The 17,480-nt window shown below is 35.8% G+C and overlaps 1 protein-coding gene across 21 annotated transcripts in view; it reads right to left on the minus strand.

Annotated features, from left to right (window-relative positions):
• CADPS2 (calcium dependent secretion activator 2) overlaps positions 1-17,480 on the minus strand; it is a 508,494-nt gene that overhangs the window by 148,984 nt on the left and 342,030 nt on the right. For 14 of the 21 annotated variants that reach the window (XM_057504726.1, XM_057504721.1, XM_057504717.1 and 11 more), the window contains 2 exons: positions 3,478-3,586; positions 2,203-2,412 (listed from right to left, as the gene is read on the minus strand). In XM_057504726.1, coding sequence (XP_057360709.1) covers positions 2,203-2,412; positions 3,478-3,586 — 319 coding nt within the window. The remainder of the gene's footprint in view (positions 1-2,202; positions 2,413-3,477; positions 3,587-17,480) is intronic. The other 7 variants (XM_057504728.1, XM_057504727.1, XM_057504712.1 and 4 more) reach the window with 1 other exon arrangement.

Raw genomic sequence — 17,480 nt, forward strand, 5'->3', positions numbered from 1 at the left:
CCTGCCCCCAACCCTGGAACAATGAATTATCTGGGCCAAAATGTTAACAGTGGCAAGGCTAAGAAATTTTGCTCTAACTTAGAAAAAACAATCATTCTCCTTTTGGTCAGGATGATGATTTACCCTCCTATGTGAAACAAAAATTCAGAAAAAATACATAAAGCAATTGTTCTCAAAACACTGGAAATGAGGCAACACAGGACAGTGATTACTGAGAGATGGGGAACAAATAAGGTGAGCCTTACATCTGTCCCAGGCTAATATGAGGAGAAACTTTCAAAGCCTTTGCCGAGGGAACAAGAACCTAGGAGAGCTAGTGGTCAGCCTGACTGTTCAGGAAGGCTGCGCCTTCTTCTGCATTCAGCCGAATACTGAGCACCTCATGTGTGTTGGGCAACAACCTGAGGTTAGCCATGGAATCAGTCTAAAGGATTAGAGGGACAGTGCCCCAAACTCACACAGCCTGAAACAGAACATGTTCCCAAAGCCAGAATGTAAAACTTCAAGAGTCACGGGTCATCAGTTGAGTCCTCAAGAAGAATCTTGGTCCAAAAGTGGGAAAATAATCCTAGACTAGACACTGGTCTCACCTAACGAATCTTAAAATGATTAAAACTTAAAAACTTGAAAGGACTGCCCTCTTTCCAGTAACTGAACTGTGTCTTAGAATAAAGCTCAAGAACATTTCCATGAAGAATACTATACCTAGGCATATCACCATCAAACTGTTCAAAACCAGCATTAAAGAGAAAAATTTTAAAGTAGTGAAGGAAAAAAGGCACATTATAGACAAAATAACAGCACATTTCTTGTCAGGAGGAAAAAAAGGCACATGGCAGAGAGTGGACCAAGTCATTAAAGTACTGTAAGAAAAAATATCTTTCAAAACAAAGGTAAAATTAAGACTTTTTCATAATAAAAAAGCTGAAAATTTATCACCATCAGATCTGCCGTACAAGAAAAGTCAAAGGAAGCCCTTCAAGAAGTAAAGTATCTCTGGAAGACAATGGAGAGAGCTAGAACTGGTAATAAATGCTAGAAACCACATAGGTAAGCATATGACATTTTCTCATATTATTTGAATGTCTTTAAAAGGTAACTGACTGTTTAAGCAAAGCATTGTGAGATTTAGATTTAAAATACATGACAAGAATAGTCCAGATGCCAGGAGGGGAGGAATAGAAGGATGCTACTGTAAGATTCACATACTACTCATAACGTGATTTAATATCACATGAAGACAGATTGTGGTAAGTGTAAATGTACACACTTTAAACCCTAAAGGTAATCATATTCCATCTTTAATTATTTGGCCTACAGTGCCTTTGTTTGACATGCCCAGATGTGATACTGATGGGTGCCTAAAAAGAAGAGAGTATTTATTTGATGCATGACAAGTAGAAGAGAATGATTTATGATTAAGATGTTACAAGATGGAAAAGCATATTAAGAGTAAAAGATGTTGATTAAAAAGTCACAATTTGAGCTTTAAGCTCTAGAAAAACTGAGCATTGCAGGATAACTCAGAAGTTTTGCAAAGGACTATAACAACTTAGAACATTCGTCTTAATGATTATAAAGCTATGTTTGAAAATGTTTCTATCATTAATACATAATTTGTTATTAATCATTTGAAAGTTGGAATACAAAATAGTTCTCAATATTTACAGTAGCATATGGAAAGTGATGCAAATATTAAGGTATTTAGAAAGAGGAAGTTGGTTTCATGACTTACTCTTTTTAAAAAAATTAATTTACAACAGAAAATAGCCCTATTATCCTTCTGGGTTATAAAGAACAACTCCAGAAAGTGATAGTTCATCCTTTTTGTATTCTGGAGTCCTATCAATGCCAATTTGAATTTGCAATACTTTTCCCATTTCTATAGGACACATAAGTCTAAAATTACATTAAGATAAACTTAATTTTATTTTTTGAGAAGTTTTGGAGACTTTTCTTATATGCTCTTGAGTGTCCGAGAGACACTGTGATGCTTGGCAAATTAATGATTGGAAACCACAGGCACCATTTACCTCAGATCTGTGTGAAAAATCAGATAACTGACTCTATGACTACTAGTATTAGCTATTTTTATTTAATTAGGAATTCATTAATGATGTAAACTATAATACTGAACAAATTTGACTCAGACATTTTATATATTATTAAGGCTATTAATTGATAATCAAATTATTTTTTAACAAAACTTACAAAGCTGAGCATCTGCATGTAGAGTTCCGCCTTTAGGATTCAGCTTCTGGGTTTGAATTGCAGGAATAGGCTTATATGATTGACCTGTGGCCCTATACATGGCTTGAACCCATAATATTCTATCCTGTTCATCATCACTGGCAAATATTACAGTGTCTCCTTCTTTAACAGCATTAAAGAACATGTGACCACCCTGAAGGCCTGTGGAGGAAGAAAGACATTGTTAAAAACTTGTACGACTGGCAGATTTTAATCTCACTCACTAAGTGGTCTCACGGAAAAGGATTGATTTGAAAGCAGCAGCTCAATGCTTTAAGTGATTTTTAGCTGAGCATCAAATCCACAATCCCAGAATTGAAGGGAAACGATAAAAAGGTTTGAAATTCCATATCACTTTGAAAATTAAAAAATAGCTGAGGGGACTGAACAGTCGATGACACAGTAACATTCTGCAAGACATACAAACCCGCCCCGACAGAAATGCATAGCCCTGTCTGATACTCCATGTCAGAGAACAAAGGGGTATCTGCTGGCACGTTGGTCATTGTATATGTAGGAGAAATATAAGAATTTAGCAGGAAAAAAACACAGATAAGGCAAAAATGATGCCTATATTGAACAGTATTTTATCTTTTGCAAATTCTTTCACAGCGAAGATATTTTGCATTTTTAAGGGACCAATTACTGAATATGATCACAGATTTCTATTTCTAGTCCCTACATCTTAATTCCTTAATGTCTGTATTTCTTAATATCATCTTAATAATTTCATTGGTCTCCATATAGTCATTCATTCATTTATTCATTCCCTCCCTCACCAATTTTAATACCAAATGTCTGGTATTTTATCCAGTATTAATTTGGAGTGAGGGAGAGTAGTACAAGAATGTGTTGTTGGGGAGAAAACTGGTAGAATATATAGTAACTCATGTGCCATTTCTGTCCTATTTGTCTCTGTACCTTTTTGCTTTCCAGTAAAGAAGTTTACGTTAGTATTGCTGATATTTCTCATATAATTTCTCTGCGACAATAACGTTCACATATTTCATCCTTGTACTAAGATAACAGAAGTGATGAGTTAGGGCTACAACTAAGTAGCTCTCAAAAAGATACCGTCTGAATCTCATGAAGTCTTGTCCAAGTACATAAATGAAATATGCACCCTATTCACTAAATGGAGTTTTGACATGTGGAACAGACACAGGACATTTATGAGAATTTCCGGAATACATGACTGTAAGGGAAAGTAATTCAACTTAGAGTTACCTGGGTGGGGATCTGTATAATCCACAGTATATCCTTCGAGCTGCATTAATTCCTGTGGCTCAGACTTCTTTTCTCTGTAACTGCACATAGCAAAGGTGTACTGGCTGACCTGCATGAGAGACAGTTTGCAGATTGGCTACAGCACATTTATCTTTTAGTTTTTTCTTCATCAGAAGACTCTTTTTCCAAATTTAAAGAGTAACATATGATTTGCTGATAAATTGTTAAGTGTTAGCATTTTTCAAAACCCAGCTCAGATTAGAGCACCTTTCCTTCTGTCAGCTTGCAGTGAGGTCTCCATGCTTATGAACCAGCATTTCCCAAATTGGTGATCTCCTGGCCAGATCTGAGATATTAATAGATAGCACTATAAAAAAATAAGTCTGCATGTTTGAACATAAGTTAAGAAATCACTGGGTTAAATAAAAAGAAACAAGCTTCTTTTACTGCATGCTTTCCAATGCCCTTTAATACAGTGTCAATCTCTAAGAGTGAGACATATTAGGAGCATTCTCAAACTTATTAATCATGGAACTACATTATCAAGCACACTCATTTCAAGACTTTTAACAAAAGGAAAAAAAAAAAAGATTTCAATAAAAGTTAGGAATTTACTGGTCTGCATACCAAACCCACAGGAAGGTCCAGGGTGGAGTTAAGTTTTGGCAGCCAGTGACTTAACAATGATGACAAGATCTTCTCTGTCTCTCCATTCTGCTTCTCATTTGGAACTGGCTTTTCTTTCACTGAAGTCTTATTGGCCAAAGCTGCCAACAGCTCTGTATTTGCCTCCCTGATTGTCCCAGCCTGGGTCACAAGGCCATATTTGGACCAATAACTATGGCCAAAGGGCGAAAGTACCATTATTAGCCCAGTCTGGGTCAACAGGTCACATCTATGGCAAAGAATGTTGAATGCTACAAATAGGCAGGTTCTTAGACGTTCCCCCAAAATAAAGAGGGGGAGGTGCTGTTCCCAGCAGGAGAAAAGAGTGTTTGATGGGTTAATAAGTAATCTGAATTGCAAAATATCTTACAACAGAATTCCATGGAAAACTGGTAAACATGAATTACATCCCTTTTCACTTTTGAACATGAAATGAAACTAAGGAAAAATAAGAATACCTTTCAATAGACAAAGATTAAAGGGGACTTGAAAAGAACCTACTTACAAAAGAAAAAAATGATTAAATGGACTACATTAAAATTAAGAAATTATCATTAAATCACACCATGAAGTAAAAAGGCAAAGCCAGAGATGAAGAGAAGATGTATGCAAAATATATGTTTAACAAAGAACTAATATCTATCAATATGGGGTGACAGAGCAAAAACTGAGGTTACCTGGAGAAGAGGAAATTCTGCTTCAAGATGGCACCAACTTGAGAGAACCCTGACACCAAAAGCCTTACTATTTATTATATATTCCCTTTGATTCAGCAAATCTCCTAAGAACTTATCCCAAGGAAACAGACAAGTATTCAAAGATGCATTTGCAGTGAGTTTGCTGAAGCACTGCGTGTAAGAAAACACTGAAAAAAAGTCCACAGTGGCTTAGCTAACTACCATTATGGCATGACCACATTGAATAATGCTGTCAGACATTCAAAGACAGGTGACAGATTTTTCCCAGATAGGGAATCATTCTGAAGACATATTATAACATAAAGAGCAGGTGATAGACAGAAATATACAGTATGCTGCTTTGGGTAAACACTACACAAGTGAATAGAAGGATATATACTAAAATATTTATAGTGACTATTATTGGCTGGTACAATTACAGGTTATACTTTCAATTACTTTTTCAGTGAGCTTTTTTCCAAAGAAAGTGAATTACTTTTTAATGAGATTAAAAGAGCACAGCTATTTCCATTTTGGAATGAAAAAAGCCTTGTTTGGGAACCATGAGGCCAGTACCTTGAGACACCTGTGGCTCTTGATATCCTGAGCTTTTCCTTTCCTGTTCTCATCTTATAGGCTGTCACTAAATTTACTTTTTTACCTGCCTATGCCTAAGGTTTACAGATGACACCCAGTGGCTCCCACAGGGATTTGTTATTAAAGAAGGCTTCAGTTTCCTTGTGTACAAAGGGATGATTGAGTTTTATTTTGAAGGGTGGGGGTGGTGAGCGGTAAACAATTACATTTACGCTTGTATTATTCTAAAAGGCAGCTCATTCTCTTACTTAAGGACAATACCTTGGTCCAAATTCCAGTATTTTTCCTTCCATAAAGTGATTTAATGTAGTGTTTTCCTAAAAGTATTGTAAAATATTTCAAACTTACACAAAAGTACAATAATATATACTAACATGTCTCTACCCACCAATTAGCTTTTTTGAATCATAACTTCTTGTATATACATGCTTTAAGTTTGGATTTTTCTGGATACAGTTAATGTGTATACATATATAGATACATATATAAAATATACATATTATATATACATAAACACGCACACACACACCCCTACTCAAATCCATTTCCTTTTTTCTCTCCGCACAGGTCATCACTAGGCTGAAATTTTGTGTTTATTATTTCCATGCATGCTTTAAAATTTTTACTACATATAATTTCTTTCAGGTTCCTGGACCCAATTCCATGTGGGGCTGTCTTCCCATACCACCACCAAGCAGTGCTTCAGATACTAGCTGGGTGTCCTACAATTTCACTAAATTCTGACACCATCTACTGAGAGATAACCTCAGATCCCACAGGTTTGGGGTTCAGTCCTACAAGACTGACCCCCACCTCCATGCCAGTCATAAGCCCAGGCTGTTACCTGTGCTTCAACCAACCACTATAGACTGGAGGTTCCCACGACTCCCTCCTTGTACTTCAGGGGCGAGACACAAGTCCAAGTTCTTGTAGTTCTGTCTGAATGGCTATAGATCAGAGGTTCCCACAACTCCCTCCCCTCCTTGGGTTCAATTTAATTTGTTAGAGTGGCTCACGGGAAACCAGTTTACTCCCTAGATCACCTGCTTATTATAAAAGGCTGTAACTCAGGAACAGCCAGATGGGAGAGATGTGCAGGGCAAGGTGTGGGGATCTTCCATGCTGTGGATTAAGTGAAGGTTCCTGTGGCCAGGATTCTCACCTGGCCCTGGTCAGCTTGCTCAGTACACACGTGGGCAGTACGTTGTTATTGACTCCATATAAAGAGCCCTGCCCTGTGCTCTGAGCAACATGGTGGCATGGCTGCACAGCTGCAGGAGAGCAGAGATGAGAGTGGAGTGGTGGCAGCACTGGGGACAGAGACTGAGACGGCTCCAGGGGCAGAGAGGCCCAGAGGCAGAGACCCACTTGCTGCATGCAGACTCGCTCTGAATGGATGGGTTTCTAGTGGTTGACCTGCCACCATGGAAATAAAGTTGGGCGTAAACCCTTTCACCCCAAGAACACTCCATTGTCATTCCTTGTTCTCACTGAATCCATAGTGAACTTGCCTGGGGCTGAAACCCATTGGCAAGACAGGGTAGTTATTCTTTTAAGAATTCTTAAATCCATCTACTTAGTGTATTCATTTTCAGGTGTTATTCATTGTTAACATAAACATTTCATTTTTATTTTTTCACCCCTTGACTCCACCACCCCATTGCAACCACCAATCTGTTCTCTCTGTTTGAGCCTATTTCTGTTGGGTTTGTTCATTTGTTTTGCATATTAGATGCCACATATAAATGACATCATACGGTATGTGTCTTTCTTTGACTTATTTCAGAGAGCATAATATCCTCTACATACATCCATGTTGTCACAAATGGCAAGATTTCATTCTTTATGGTCAATTAATATTTCATCGTATGTATGTATAGAGAAGATGTGCCACATATATACATAAACATATGCATTTTAACTTATCCTAGGTTCACACTAGCTTCCTCTCACAAGAGTATTTGCATTAGCTCACTTCTAAATATTTTTCATTATTTCATTTTTATACACAAACTAAAAGTGCTTTTCAATTTGGATTTGTGGTTATGATTTTTCTCATTGGGTTTTAAATTAATTCATTTGTGATCAGAAACACTCAGGATTTTGGTACTGAGAGCTGCTCTGCTGCCTAGTGCATGAACAGTTTTAAAAATGTTCTTGATTTGTGCAAAAAGAATGCATCTCTTGTAATTATTGTTCAGTGATTATTTATGCCAGTTACATATGTACTAGTTGTGTAACCAAGTATCTTACATCTTTCTAATATTTCTTCTGATGTACCAAGTTTTTAGAGAAGTATGTTTAAATTTCCCACTGTGGTTGTCCATCTACAAATTCTTTATACAGTTCCCTGAAATGCTGCTTTATATTTTTTGAAGATACATAACCTTACCCATATACACCTGTTAGGCAGAAAGACAAATGAGCAGGATGAAACGGAGAGGCCTCCCCTCCCCCCATCCCCCCACCAAATGACTCGGGAGTTGATCAGATAGAGACGGAAGTGGCTCAGAGAGTTAATCAGAGGAAGCCACAGGGTCATAGAGTGACTCTGGAAATGTCCAGGGTCTCCCCAGATCAGAAACATCAGAAGCACAGGCACAGCCCATGTCCTCATTTCGCCAATCAGAACAAGCCTAGAGAGCTAAGAGCTGTCAATCAAGGACTTCTCTGCCCTGCCAAAACCACATAAAAGAAGCCTCAGAGTAAGTAGCGGGGCCTGTATCACCTTAGTCAGGCCAGCTCTGTTACTCTCTGCAGAGTGAATTAAATTGACTGCTTTCTTTGGTTTCTCGTCTCACTATATCTGACTTCCTGCCACACCGAGGCGAGTTCCTTCCTTCCTAACATACCTAGGATTACTTATCTTTCTGGGACTATTCTATGTTACTAGTAAAATGTTCCATTTATATTTATGTAGTGGCTTTAAAAAAAAAATCCCTAAACCTGTTTTTGCCTTGATGTCTATTTGGTTGGATCACAAAGCTATGAAACCTGGCTAGTCTGTGCCTGGAAATGTTTTTCATCTCTTTATTCTCAACTACTGTTTTATTTTAAATTCCTATTAAAAAATTTATAATTAGATTTTTAAAGCCCTGAGAAGTCTACTTTATAGGCAAGATCATTTATATTTGTTATATTTGGTGATCTATGTGGATTTATTACTATTACCTTACTTTGCCCTTTGTTTTACCACCTTTCTCTTATTCCATGTCTATTAAATATTAACAAAATTTCCTCTTTCCTCTGATAGTGTAGAAACTATACATTGTTTTTATTCATTTAGTGATTGTTCACTAAAATCCTATTTTTAACTCATCTCCCAAATACAGGAACTTTTCCTGTATTCCTTTTTCCCATCAGCAGCTCTCAACTTATAAACAAGTGCACATTATGTCAGTTCTACCTTACTTTAGTATTAGCACATTCACATTAATAGCAATACTCATTATTAGAATGTTATCTTACACAGTCAATATTTATTTATATTTGCTCTTGTCTTCATTTTTTTGGTCACAATTGTTCTTTGAATCACGCTCCATCACTCTAAGTTCAATTTTCTTCTTCCTTTACTAAAAGCTTTTGGGTAAGTTTTTCTTCTTTCATTTAAAATATGTCTTTAATGCTCCCTTACTTATAAATTATAGATTAGTTGGTTTAATATAATTTTAGGCTAGTGATCCCTCAGGACTTTGAAGCTATTAGTCCATTGTCAGAAGGCTTATATACCCATGTTGGAAAGTCTGTTAAATTGTGGTTCTCTTAATCTGCCTTTTCTTTCTGGTTTCTCTTAAATGTTCTCTTATCTTTCTTAACCTGTAGTTTTACTGTGGAATCTCTAGGAGTTGTATGTTTTTCCTGGTTAGTATTTGTCGCGTTTCTTGTATCTGATAATTCATGACTTCAATCAATGTTAGAATCTTGCCATTATCTTTTCAAATGTTGACTCTGTCTCATTTTTCCTTTACTTTGTCTTTCTTCAAATTCTATCAGAAATATCTTGGAACTTTAGCTTCTTGCCTCCATGTAATTTAACCTCTTTACATGTTTTATGTTTCTTCATTTCTCCATGTTGAGTAATTTCTTAAGAACTAATATTCTATCACTAACTATATTTTCTCTTCAGATGTGTCCAACCTGTTCAGCCTGTCAAATAAAGTTTTAATTTCAATGACTGCTCTAAATTTTCAGTAGTTCTTTATAGTCGAGCCCCAAATCTGCTTCTTCAGCTTTCATAGTGTCATGTTCTTTTTGTTTTGTACTTTTCTTACTTTCATGAACCTGCTTATAAATTTTATCACCTTAAATACAGTTATTTTTTAGTTTATTTATGTGACAGTTCTATTATTGAAATCCTTGGGGGTGTAAATAATTGTTTTTTTGTTTGGTAATTTTTGACTGTGAGCTTATATTCAGCACAGTTTTTTCTGTGGATATCTTGCAAAGCCTAAAGGCTCAACTCCCTAAAAAAAATATTTTTTAAATGCCAGATGCCCCATATATCACCCATCCAGAAGTACTTTTTGATGTTATATCTTCAGTTGGTGTTTCCCTTATATTTGGATCAAATAAATTAGAACTTTAACATTCTCTGTACAGGCTAATAGCTACAAATTCTCAGGGGTTGTTTTTATTCTACATTCAGAGCCCAAGGACAAACATAAACTGACCAGTCTGAGGGCAGGTTTTCTTCTAGTCCATCATTTCACTGAGATCTAGTTTTTTTAGTTCTTTATGAGAACATCTCTGATCTAGATTCCCACTGAGAATGCCTCAGGGCATGTCTTCTTTCTCTGAGTGAACAATAAAACCCTGAGCCCCTACATATCAACCACTTGTCCCACCCTCCGGCTCCAGAGCAGCCACAAGGTCAACTCACAAACTTCACTATTTGTTCCCTGAGATTTTCCTTTCTTCTTGCATTCAGTTATGCATTTTAAAAGATGTGTATTATACTCCATCCAGGCATATCCAGGTGTCTGCCATAAAAGAGCTCTTAGCATTACCTTTAGTATTAGCCAAGACCACCAACTTAAATCCTTTAGCTAATCCTTCAGTTCTAATTTTCTTTTATGGACAATAGGTCTAACTTTTACATGTATGAGACACTATACATGTCCCTTTCACTATATTCTGGGAAAATTGGTCTATGGTGGGGTTAGTATATAAAACCAAACGTGTTCAAATTTGTCTTACAATTAAAATATAATTATTAGACATCAGGGGACTATTACAAAGTAATAATTTTTAAATTAATTATTAACAAAATAGAAAATATGTTGAGCAAAGTTCTCAAAGAACGTTAAGTTTCTCATTTCCTTCTTTCATTTGGAAGAGTCCTAAAAAATAAAGGCTCCTTTTATCTGAGTAAAAGAAAGTTACCTGACACATCTCCACATGAACACTCTGGAATCTGCTGGGAGAGAGACGATAAGCACAGAAAGGTCTGCCTTCCTACCACAGCTTGCAAAAATCTCCAGCAATTACTAGCTGGAATACATAGATACCACTGCATCTGGGGCTCTAGATAGACTTTCCAACAGGACTCACCCAGTTTTATTCATTTCTTCACCTGAACAACCAAGCAGGAAAATATCACCTTCCCTTTTAAAATCTCAATTTCTATTTCTTAATCTAGGAAGACCCTACTCCTTCTTTCAAGACCCTTACAAACTTGTCCCCTATAACTCTGTATCTGCATTTCCTTGTGTGTTGTCTCCTCATTTTTGACTCACTGGTTCCCACAGTGTCTCCCATATAGTCCCTGCCTTTTACTTTCTTCATGAAATTAAACTTACTGCAATTGGATAAACACTATCTTTTCCACACATTTGTGAAAAAAAAATGACACTAATAGTCCAGCAGCCCTAATTACCCAACTTGTACTCTTAAATGAGTCCTCTGCCACTTGCTGTACAAGTAATATTTGAGTTTTTAAAAATGTCAAACACTCCACTTAAAAAAAGTTCAGGGAACAGCCAAATTAATTCCTCCACCCCATCTGCCTGTCCCGAGCACCTACTATGGATTGGGCCCAGTTGCAAAAGCCATGGAAGAACTAGGTCTTACTCTTCCAGAATACACAGATAGCTATGTTGTGATCACAATCATAAAAGAGTCACCAGAATGCTAAGAAAATTCAGGAAAAACAAAATGAAACAATGAGCCAAAAAGTAATTTGGGAAACAACTGATTAGGGAGTGATTATTCACATTAAAAAGAAATTCTTAGCTTCTCAAAAACATCTCATTCATGTAAGTGCTGAGATCTTTCTCTATTTTATATATTTCTACTTAGGGAAAAAGGTAAAGCCAAAGTATTGGAAGGTATTGCAAATTGAAAACTGTTCAGAAAAAAGGTAAGTGGTGTTAGAATTGTAATGGAACATAATAAAATGTGTAATTTCATTCCAAATCTTATTTACACATATGTAAGATACATATTATACAACAGTACGCAATGGTTTTGAATTTCTCAACATTATAGGTTTACTTTCTGGTAGTATTATCTTAATGCTCTACATGGTATTTAATCAGTAAAAGGTAAGCAATTAAATGAAATACTGTTACATTCATAAAATTATGTATTTCAATTATGTGGCACGGATTTGAATTATGTGGAAACTAGAGACTATGATAACTAGAGGACTCAAGTCTCAATAAATCACAAATAGTTAAACCCAAAGCTAAGCTCTACTGAGAAGAAAATATAAGATTATTCTCCAAAACATACTGATAATGAGACAGAAGAGTCATCTGGCCCTTGAGATCATGATCTCATTTCCAGAGTTTGTCGATGAACATAATTAACTTTCCCTAAGTCATCCAGAAGGAAATAGTCATCTTTAATCTAGAACACACATTTCCTTGATCTAGTTTTTATTCCTTCCCACATACCGTGATATTTTACAATTTACATTCTGAAATTTAAAAGCAACTGTATTCCCAACCAAGCCAATTACCTCTTAATTTCAGACAAAGTTATTGAGATAGTTATATGATATATACACAGCTCTAAGAATCTGTAATCAAAGACTACTTACTAAAGGTATGGAAAAGAAAGTGAATTGAATAGCAAGTAACTTGAGGCATTATCCCTTTATTATTTATCTTTTCTCAGATGCACACTCAATGAATCACAATAATTTCACAGTAACTTGATTAAATCCTTAATATAAAATTATAACCCTTTGATGTGTTTAATATGAACCTTAAATTTTACTTGGTCTGAATATTGTCATCCCGTTTTCTGTGTTTTTGTCTTTTGTTTGTAGTATATTTCTTATCACCATACATACGGATTTTGGTTTTTATCCCATTCTGAGAATCTGATTGCTAACAGGTCTATTTAATTCACTTACAGTACAAACTGATATTAATTTTGTCTTTTTTTTTTTACTTTGCAATCTTCTCTTACATCATTACTAACATTTTCTTGGCATCCTATTTTTATTCTACACTAGTTACTTTAAAAGTTTTCAGGGACACAGTTGACCCCATATTTCTCTATAGAAAAACAAGTGTTTTTGACTCTCATAATTTGAGGAATGTAGCCTGTTTTTATTGCTGCATTCATTATCTTTAAAAAAATCTGGAAGTGTAAACTTCACATTTTGTTATAATCTATTACTTTATATGTCTAAAATGTATTTTAGGAATCATTTTTCATATTTATGCTTGAGTCAAAATATACAGTAAATTTAAATTTAGCTATATTTTTCTATCTTTTATTATTATTAATTTCTTTATATTTTAAGTTTCATATTTCTGAGACACTTTACTCATTCGTCTCTCAAATACCAGAATTTTCCCTTTAAATATTTTCAGGAAGGTGAATTGCTTATTTTTTGGAGAATATCCTTCCAGTAATTTTCTCTTTCAACTTCTTGGATGTGTACTAAATCCTCAAGTCACACAATTTCCCATCAATTTGCTGTACGTATAACTGCACTGACTTTTGTAGTTGAGTATTGTCATGTCTCAGGCAGCACATCTATTTTGAATTGAAGAAATATTCTGGAAGAAATGTTCGGATGAAGATCTGTTCTCACTAAATTCCCTGACATGTGGTATGTCTGTTTATCTACAAATGAATTTCTTTTAAATATCAGAAAATGTTCTTCTATGATTACTTGTTACTTTTATTGCCACTTCTGCTCTATTTATTCCTTTTCTTCTTTTCCCACTTAGATAAGAAGGCTTTTTGTTATATTGGGTATCTGCTTTCTTTCCTTAATATTTGCGACTGTGTAGTTTTCATTTCAGACTTTTAGAGCTTCTCTTGTCTTACACATCATGGACTTCACCATATGCAATGCTCATTCTGTACAAGATTACTTAAAATGTGGACATCGATTTGCTGTTTTCACTCTGCTGCCTTATCTCAGCCAACTCTCATATCCTTTCACACTTTTCAACAGAGTCCATGTTTCCTATAAGTTATTTAAAACATAAAATCAGCATACTTGGAAGCCAAGATGGCGGCGTAAGTATAGTAGCAGCAATCTCCTCCCAAAACTCCCTGAAAAGGAATCTGGGGAGATAGACCTAACCAATCTTCCTGAAAAAGAATTTAAAACAAAGGTCATAACCATGCTGATGGACTTGCAGAGAAATATGCAAGAGCTAACGAGGGAGACTACAGAAATAACACAATCTCTGGAAGGACTTAAGAGCAGACTGGATGAGGTGCAAGAGGCCGTTAATGGAATAGAAACCAGAGAACAGGAATGCAGAGAAGCTGACGCAGATAGAGAAAAAAGGATCTCCAGGAAAGAAAAAATATTAAGAGAACTGTGTGACCAATCCAAAAGGGAAAATATCCACATTATAGGGGTACCAGAAGGAGAAGAGAGAGAAAAAGGGATAGAAAGTGTATTTGAAGAAATAATTTCTGAAAACTTCCCCCAACTGGGGGAGGAAATAATCGCTCAGATCACGGAAGTACACAGAACTCCCAACAGAAGGGACTCAAGGAGGACAATATCAAGACACATAATAATTAAAATGGCAAAGATCAAGGACAAGGACAGAGTTTTAAAGGCAGCTAGAGAGAAAAAGGTCACCTATAAAGTAAAACCCATCAGGCTGTCATCAGACTTCTCAACAGAAACCCTACAGGCCAGAAGAGATGGCATGATATACTTAATGCAATGAAACAGAAGGGCCTTGAACCAAGAATACTGTATCCAGCACGAATATCATTTAAATATGAAGGAGGGTTTAAACAATTTCCAGATAAGCAAAAGTTGAGGGAATTTGCCTCCCACAAACCACCTCTACAGGGTATTTTAGAGGAACTGCTCCAGATGGGAGCACTCCTAAGACTAAATAGACGTCACCAGAGAAAATAAAAACACAGCAAAGAAAGCAGACCAACCAAATACTAACTAAAGGCAAAAAATAAAATTAACTACCCACAAAAGCAATTAAAGGAAACACAAAAGAGCACAGAATAAAACCACCAACATATAAAGAATGGAGGAGGATGAATAAGAAGGGAGAGAAATAAAGAATCACCAGACAGTGTTTATAATAGCTCAATAAGTGAGTTAAATTAGACAGATACTAAAGAAGCTAACCTTGAACCTTTGGTAACCACAAATCTAAAGCCGGCAATGGCAATAAGTATATATCTTTCAATAATCACCCTAAATGTAAATGGACTGAATGCACCAATCAAAAGACACAGAGTAATAGAATGGATAAAAAAGCAAGACCCATCTATATGCTGCTTACAAGAGACTCACCTCAAACCCAAAGACATGCACAGACTAAAAGTCAAAGGATGGAAAAAGATATTTTATGCAAACAACAGAGAGAAAAAAGCAGGTGTTGCAGTACTAATATCAGACAAAATAGACTTCAAAACAAAGAAAGTAACAAGAGATAAAGAAGGACATTACATAATGATACAGAGCTCAGTCCAACAAGAGGATATAACCATTATGAATATATATGCACCCGACACAGCAGCACCAGCACATGTGAAACAAATACTAACAGAACTAAAGGAGGAAATAGAATGCAATGCATTCATTTTAGGAGACTTCAACACGTCACTCACTCCAAAGGATAGATCCACTGGACAGAAAATAAGTAAGGACACAGAAGCACTGAACAACACACTAGAACAGATGGACCTAATAGACATCTATAGAACCCAAATCCAAAAGTAACAGGATATACATTCTTCTCAAGTGCACATGGAACATTCTCCAGAATAGACCACATATTAGCCACAAAAAGAGCCTTGGTAAATTCAAAAAGATTGAAATCCTACCAACCAACTTTTCAGACCATGAAGGTATAAAACTAGAAATAAATTGTACAAAGAAAGCAAAAAGGCTCACAAACACATGGAGGCTTAACAACATGCTCCTAAATAATCAATGGATCAATGAACAAATTAAAATAGAGATCAAGCAATATATGGAAACAAATTAAAACAACAACACAAAGCCCCAACTTCTGTGGGATGCAGTGAAAGCAGTCTTAAGAGGAAAACATATAGCAATCCAGCCAAACTTAAAGAAGGAAGAACAATCCCAAATGAATAGTCTAATGTCACAATTATCGAACTTAGAAAAAGAAGAACAAATGAGGCCTAAAGTCAGCCGAAGGAGGGACATGATAAAGATCAGATAAGAAATAAATAAAAATGAGAAGAATAAAACAATAGAAAAAGTCAATGAAACCAAGAGCTGGTTCTTTGAGAAAATAAACAAAATAGATAAGCCTCTAGCCAAACTTATTAAGAGAAAAAGAGAATCAGCACACATCAACAGAATCAGAAATGAGAAAGGAAAAATCACGACAGACTCCACAGAAATACAAAGAATTATTAGAGAATACTATGAAAACGTATATACTAACAAGCTGGGAAACCTAGGAGAAATGGACAACTTCCTAGAAAAATACAACCTTCCAAGACTGACCAAGGAAGAAACACAAAAATTAAACAAACCAATTACCAGCAAAGAACTTGAAGCGGTTATCAAAAACCTACCCAAGAACAAAAACCCCAGGCCAGATGGATTTACCTCAGAATTTTATCAGACATACAGAGAAGACATAATACCCATTCTCCTTAAAGTTTTCCAAAAATAGAAGAGGAGGGAATACTCCCAAACTCATTCTATGAAGCCAACATTTCCCTAATACCAAAACCAGACAAAGACCCCACCGAAAAAGAAAATTACAGACCAATATCCCTGATGAACGTAGATGCAAAAATACTCCATGAAATATTAGCAAACCAAATTCAAAAATATATCAAAAGGATCATACACCAAGACCAAATGGGATTCATCACAGGGCTGCAAGGATGGTACAACATTTGAAAATCCATCAACATCATCCACCACATCAACAAAAAGAAGGACAAAAACCACATGATCATCTCCATAGATGCTGAAAAAGCATTCGATAAAATTCAACATCCATTCATGATAAAAACTCTCAACAAAATGGGTATAGAGGGCAAGTACGTCAACATAATAAAGGCCATCTATGATAAACCCACAGCTAAAATCACACTGAATAGCAAGAAGCTGAAACCTTTTCCTCTGAGATTGGGAACAAGATAGGGATGCCCACTCTCTCCACTGTTATTTAACATAGTACTGGAGGTCCTAGCCACGGCAATCAGACAAAACAAAGAAATACAAGGAATCCAGATTGGTAAAGAAGAAGTTAAACTGTCACTATTTGCAGATGACATGATATTGTACATAAAAAACCCTAAAGACTCCATTGAAAAACTACTAGAACTGATATTAGAATACAGCAAAGTTGCAGGATACAAAATTAACACACAGAAATCTGAGTCTTACCTATACACTAACAATGAACCAATAGAAAGAGAAATCAGGAAAACAATTCCATTCACAATTGCATCAAAAAGAATAAAATACCTAGGAATAAACCTAACCAAGGAAGTGAAAGACCTATACCCTGAAAACTATAAGACACTCTTAAGAGAAATTAAAGAGGACACTAACAAATGGAAACTCATCCCATGCTCTTGGCTAGGAAGAATTAATATCATCAAAATGGCCATCCT

Source organism: Manis pentadactyla, chromosome 7 (assembly GCF_030020395.1).
Source record: "Manis pentadactyla isolate mManPen7 chromosome 7, mManPen7.hap1, whole genome shotgun sequence".
Taxonomy (NCBI): domain Eukaryota; kingdom Metazoa; phylum Chordata; class Mammalia; order Pholidota; family Manidae; genus Manis; species Manis pentadactyla.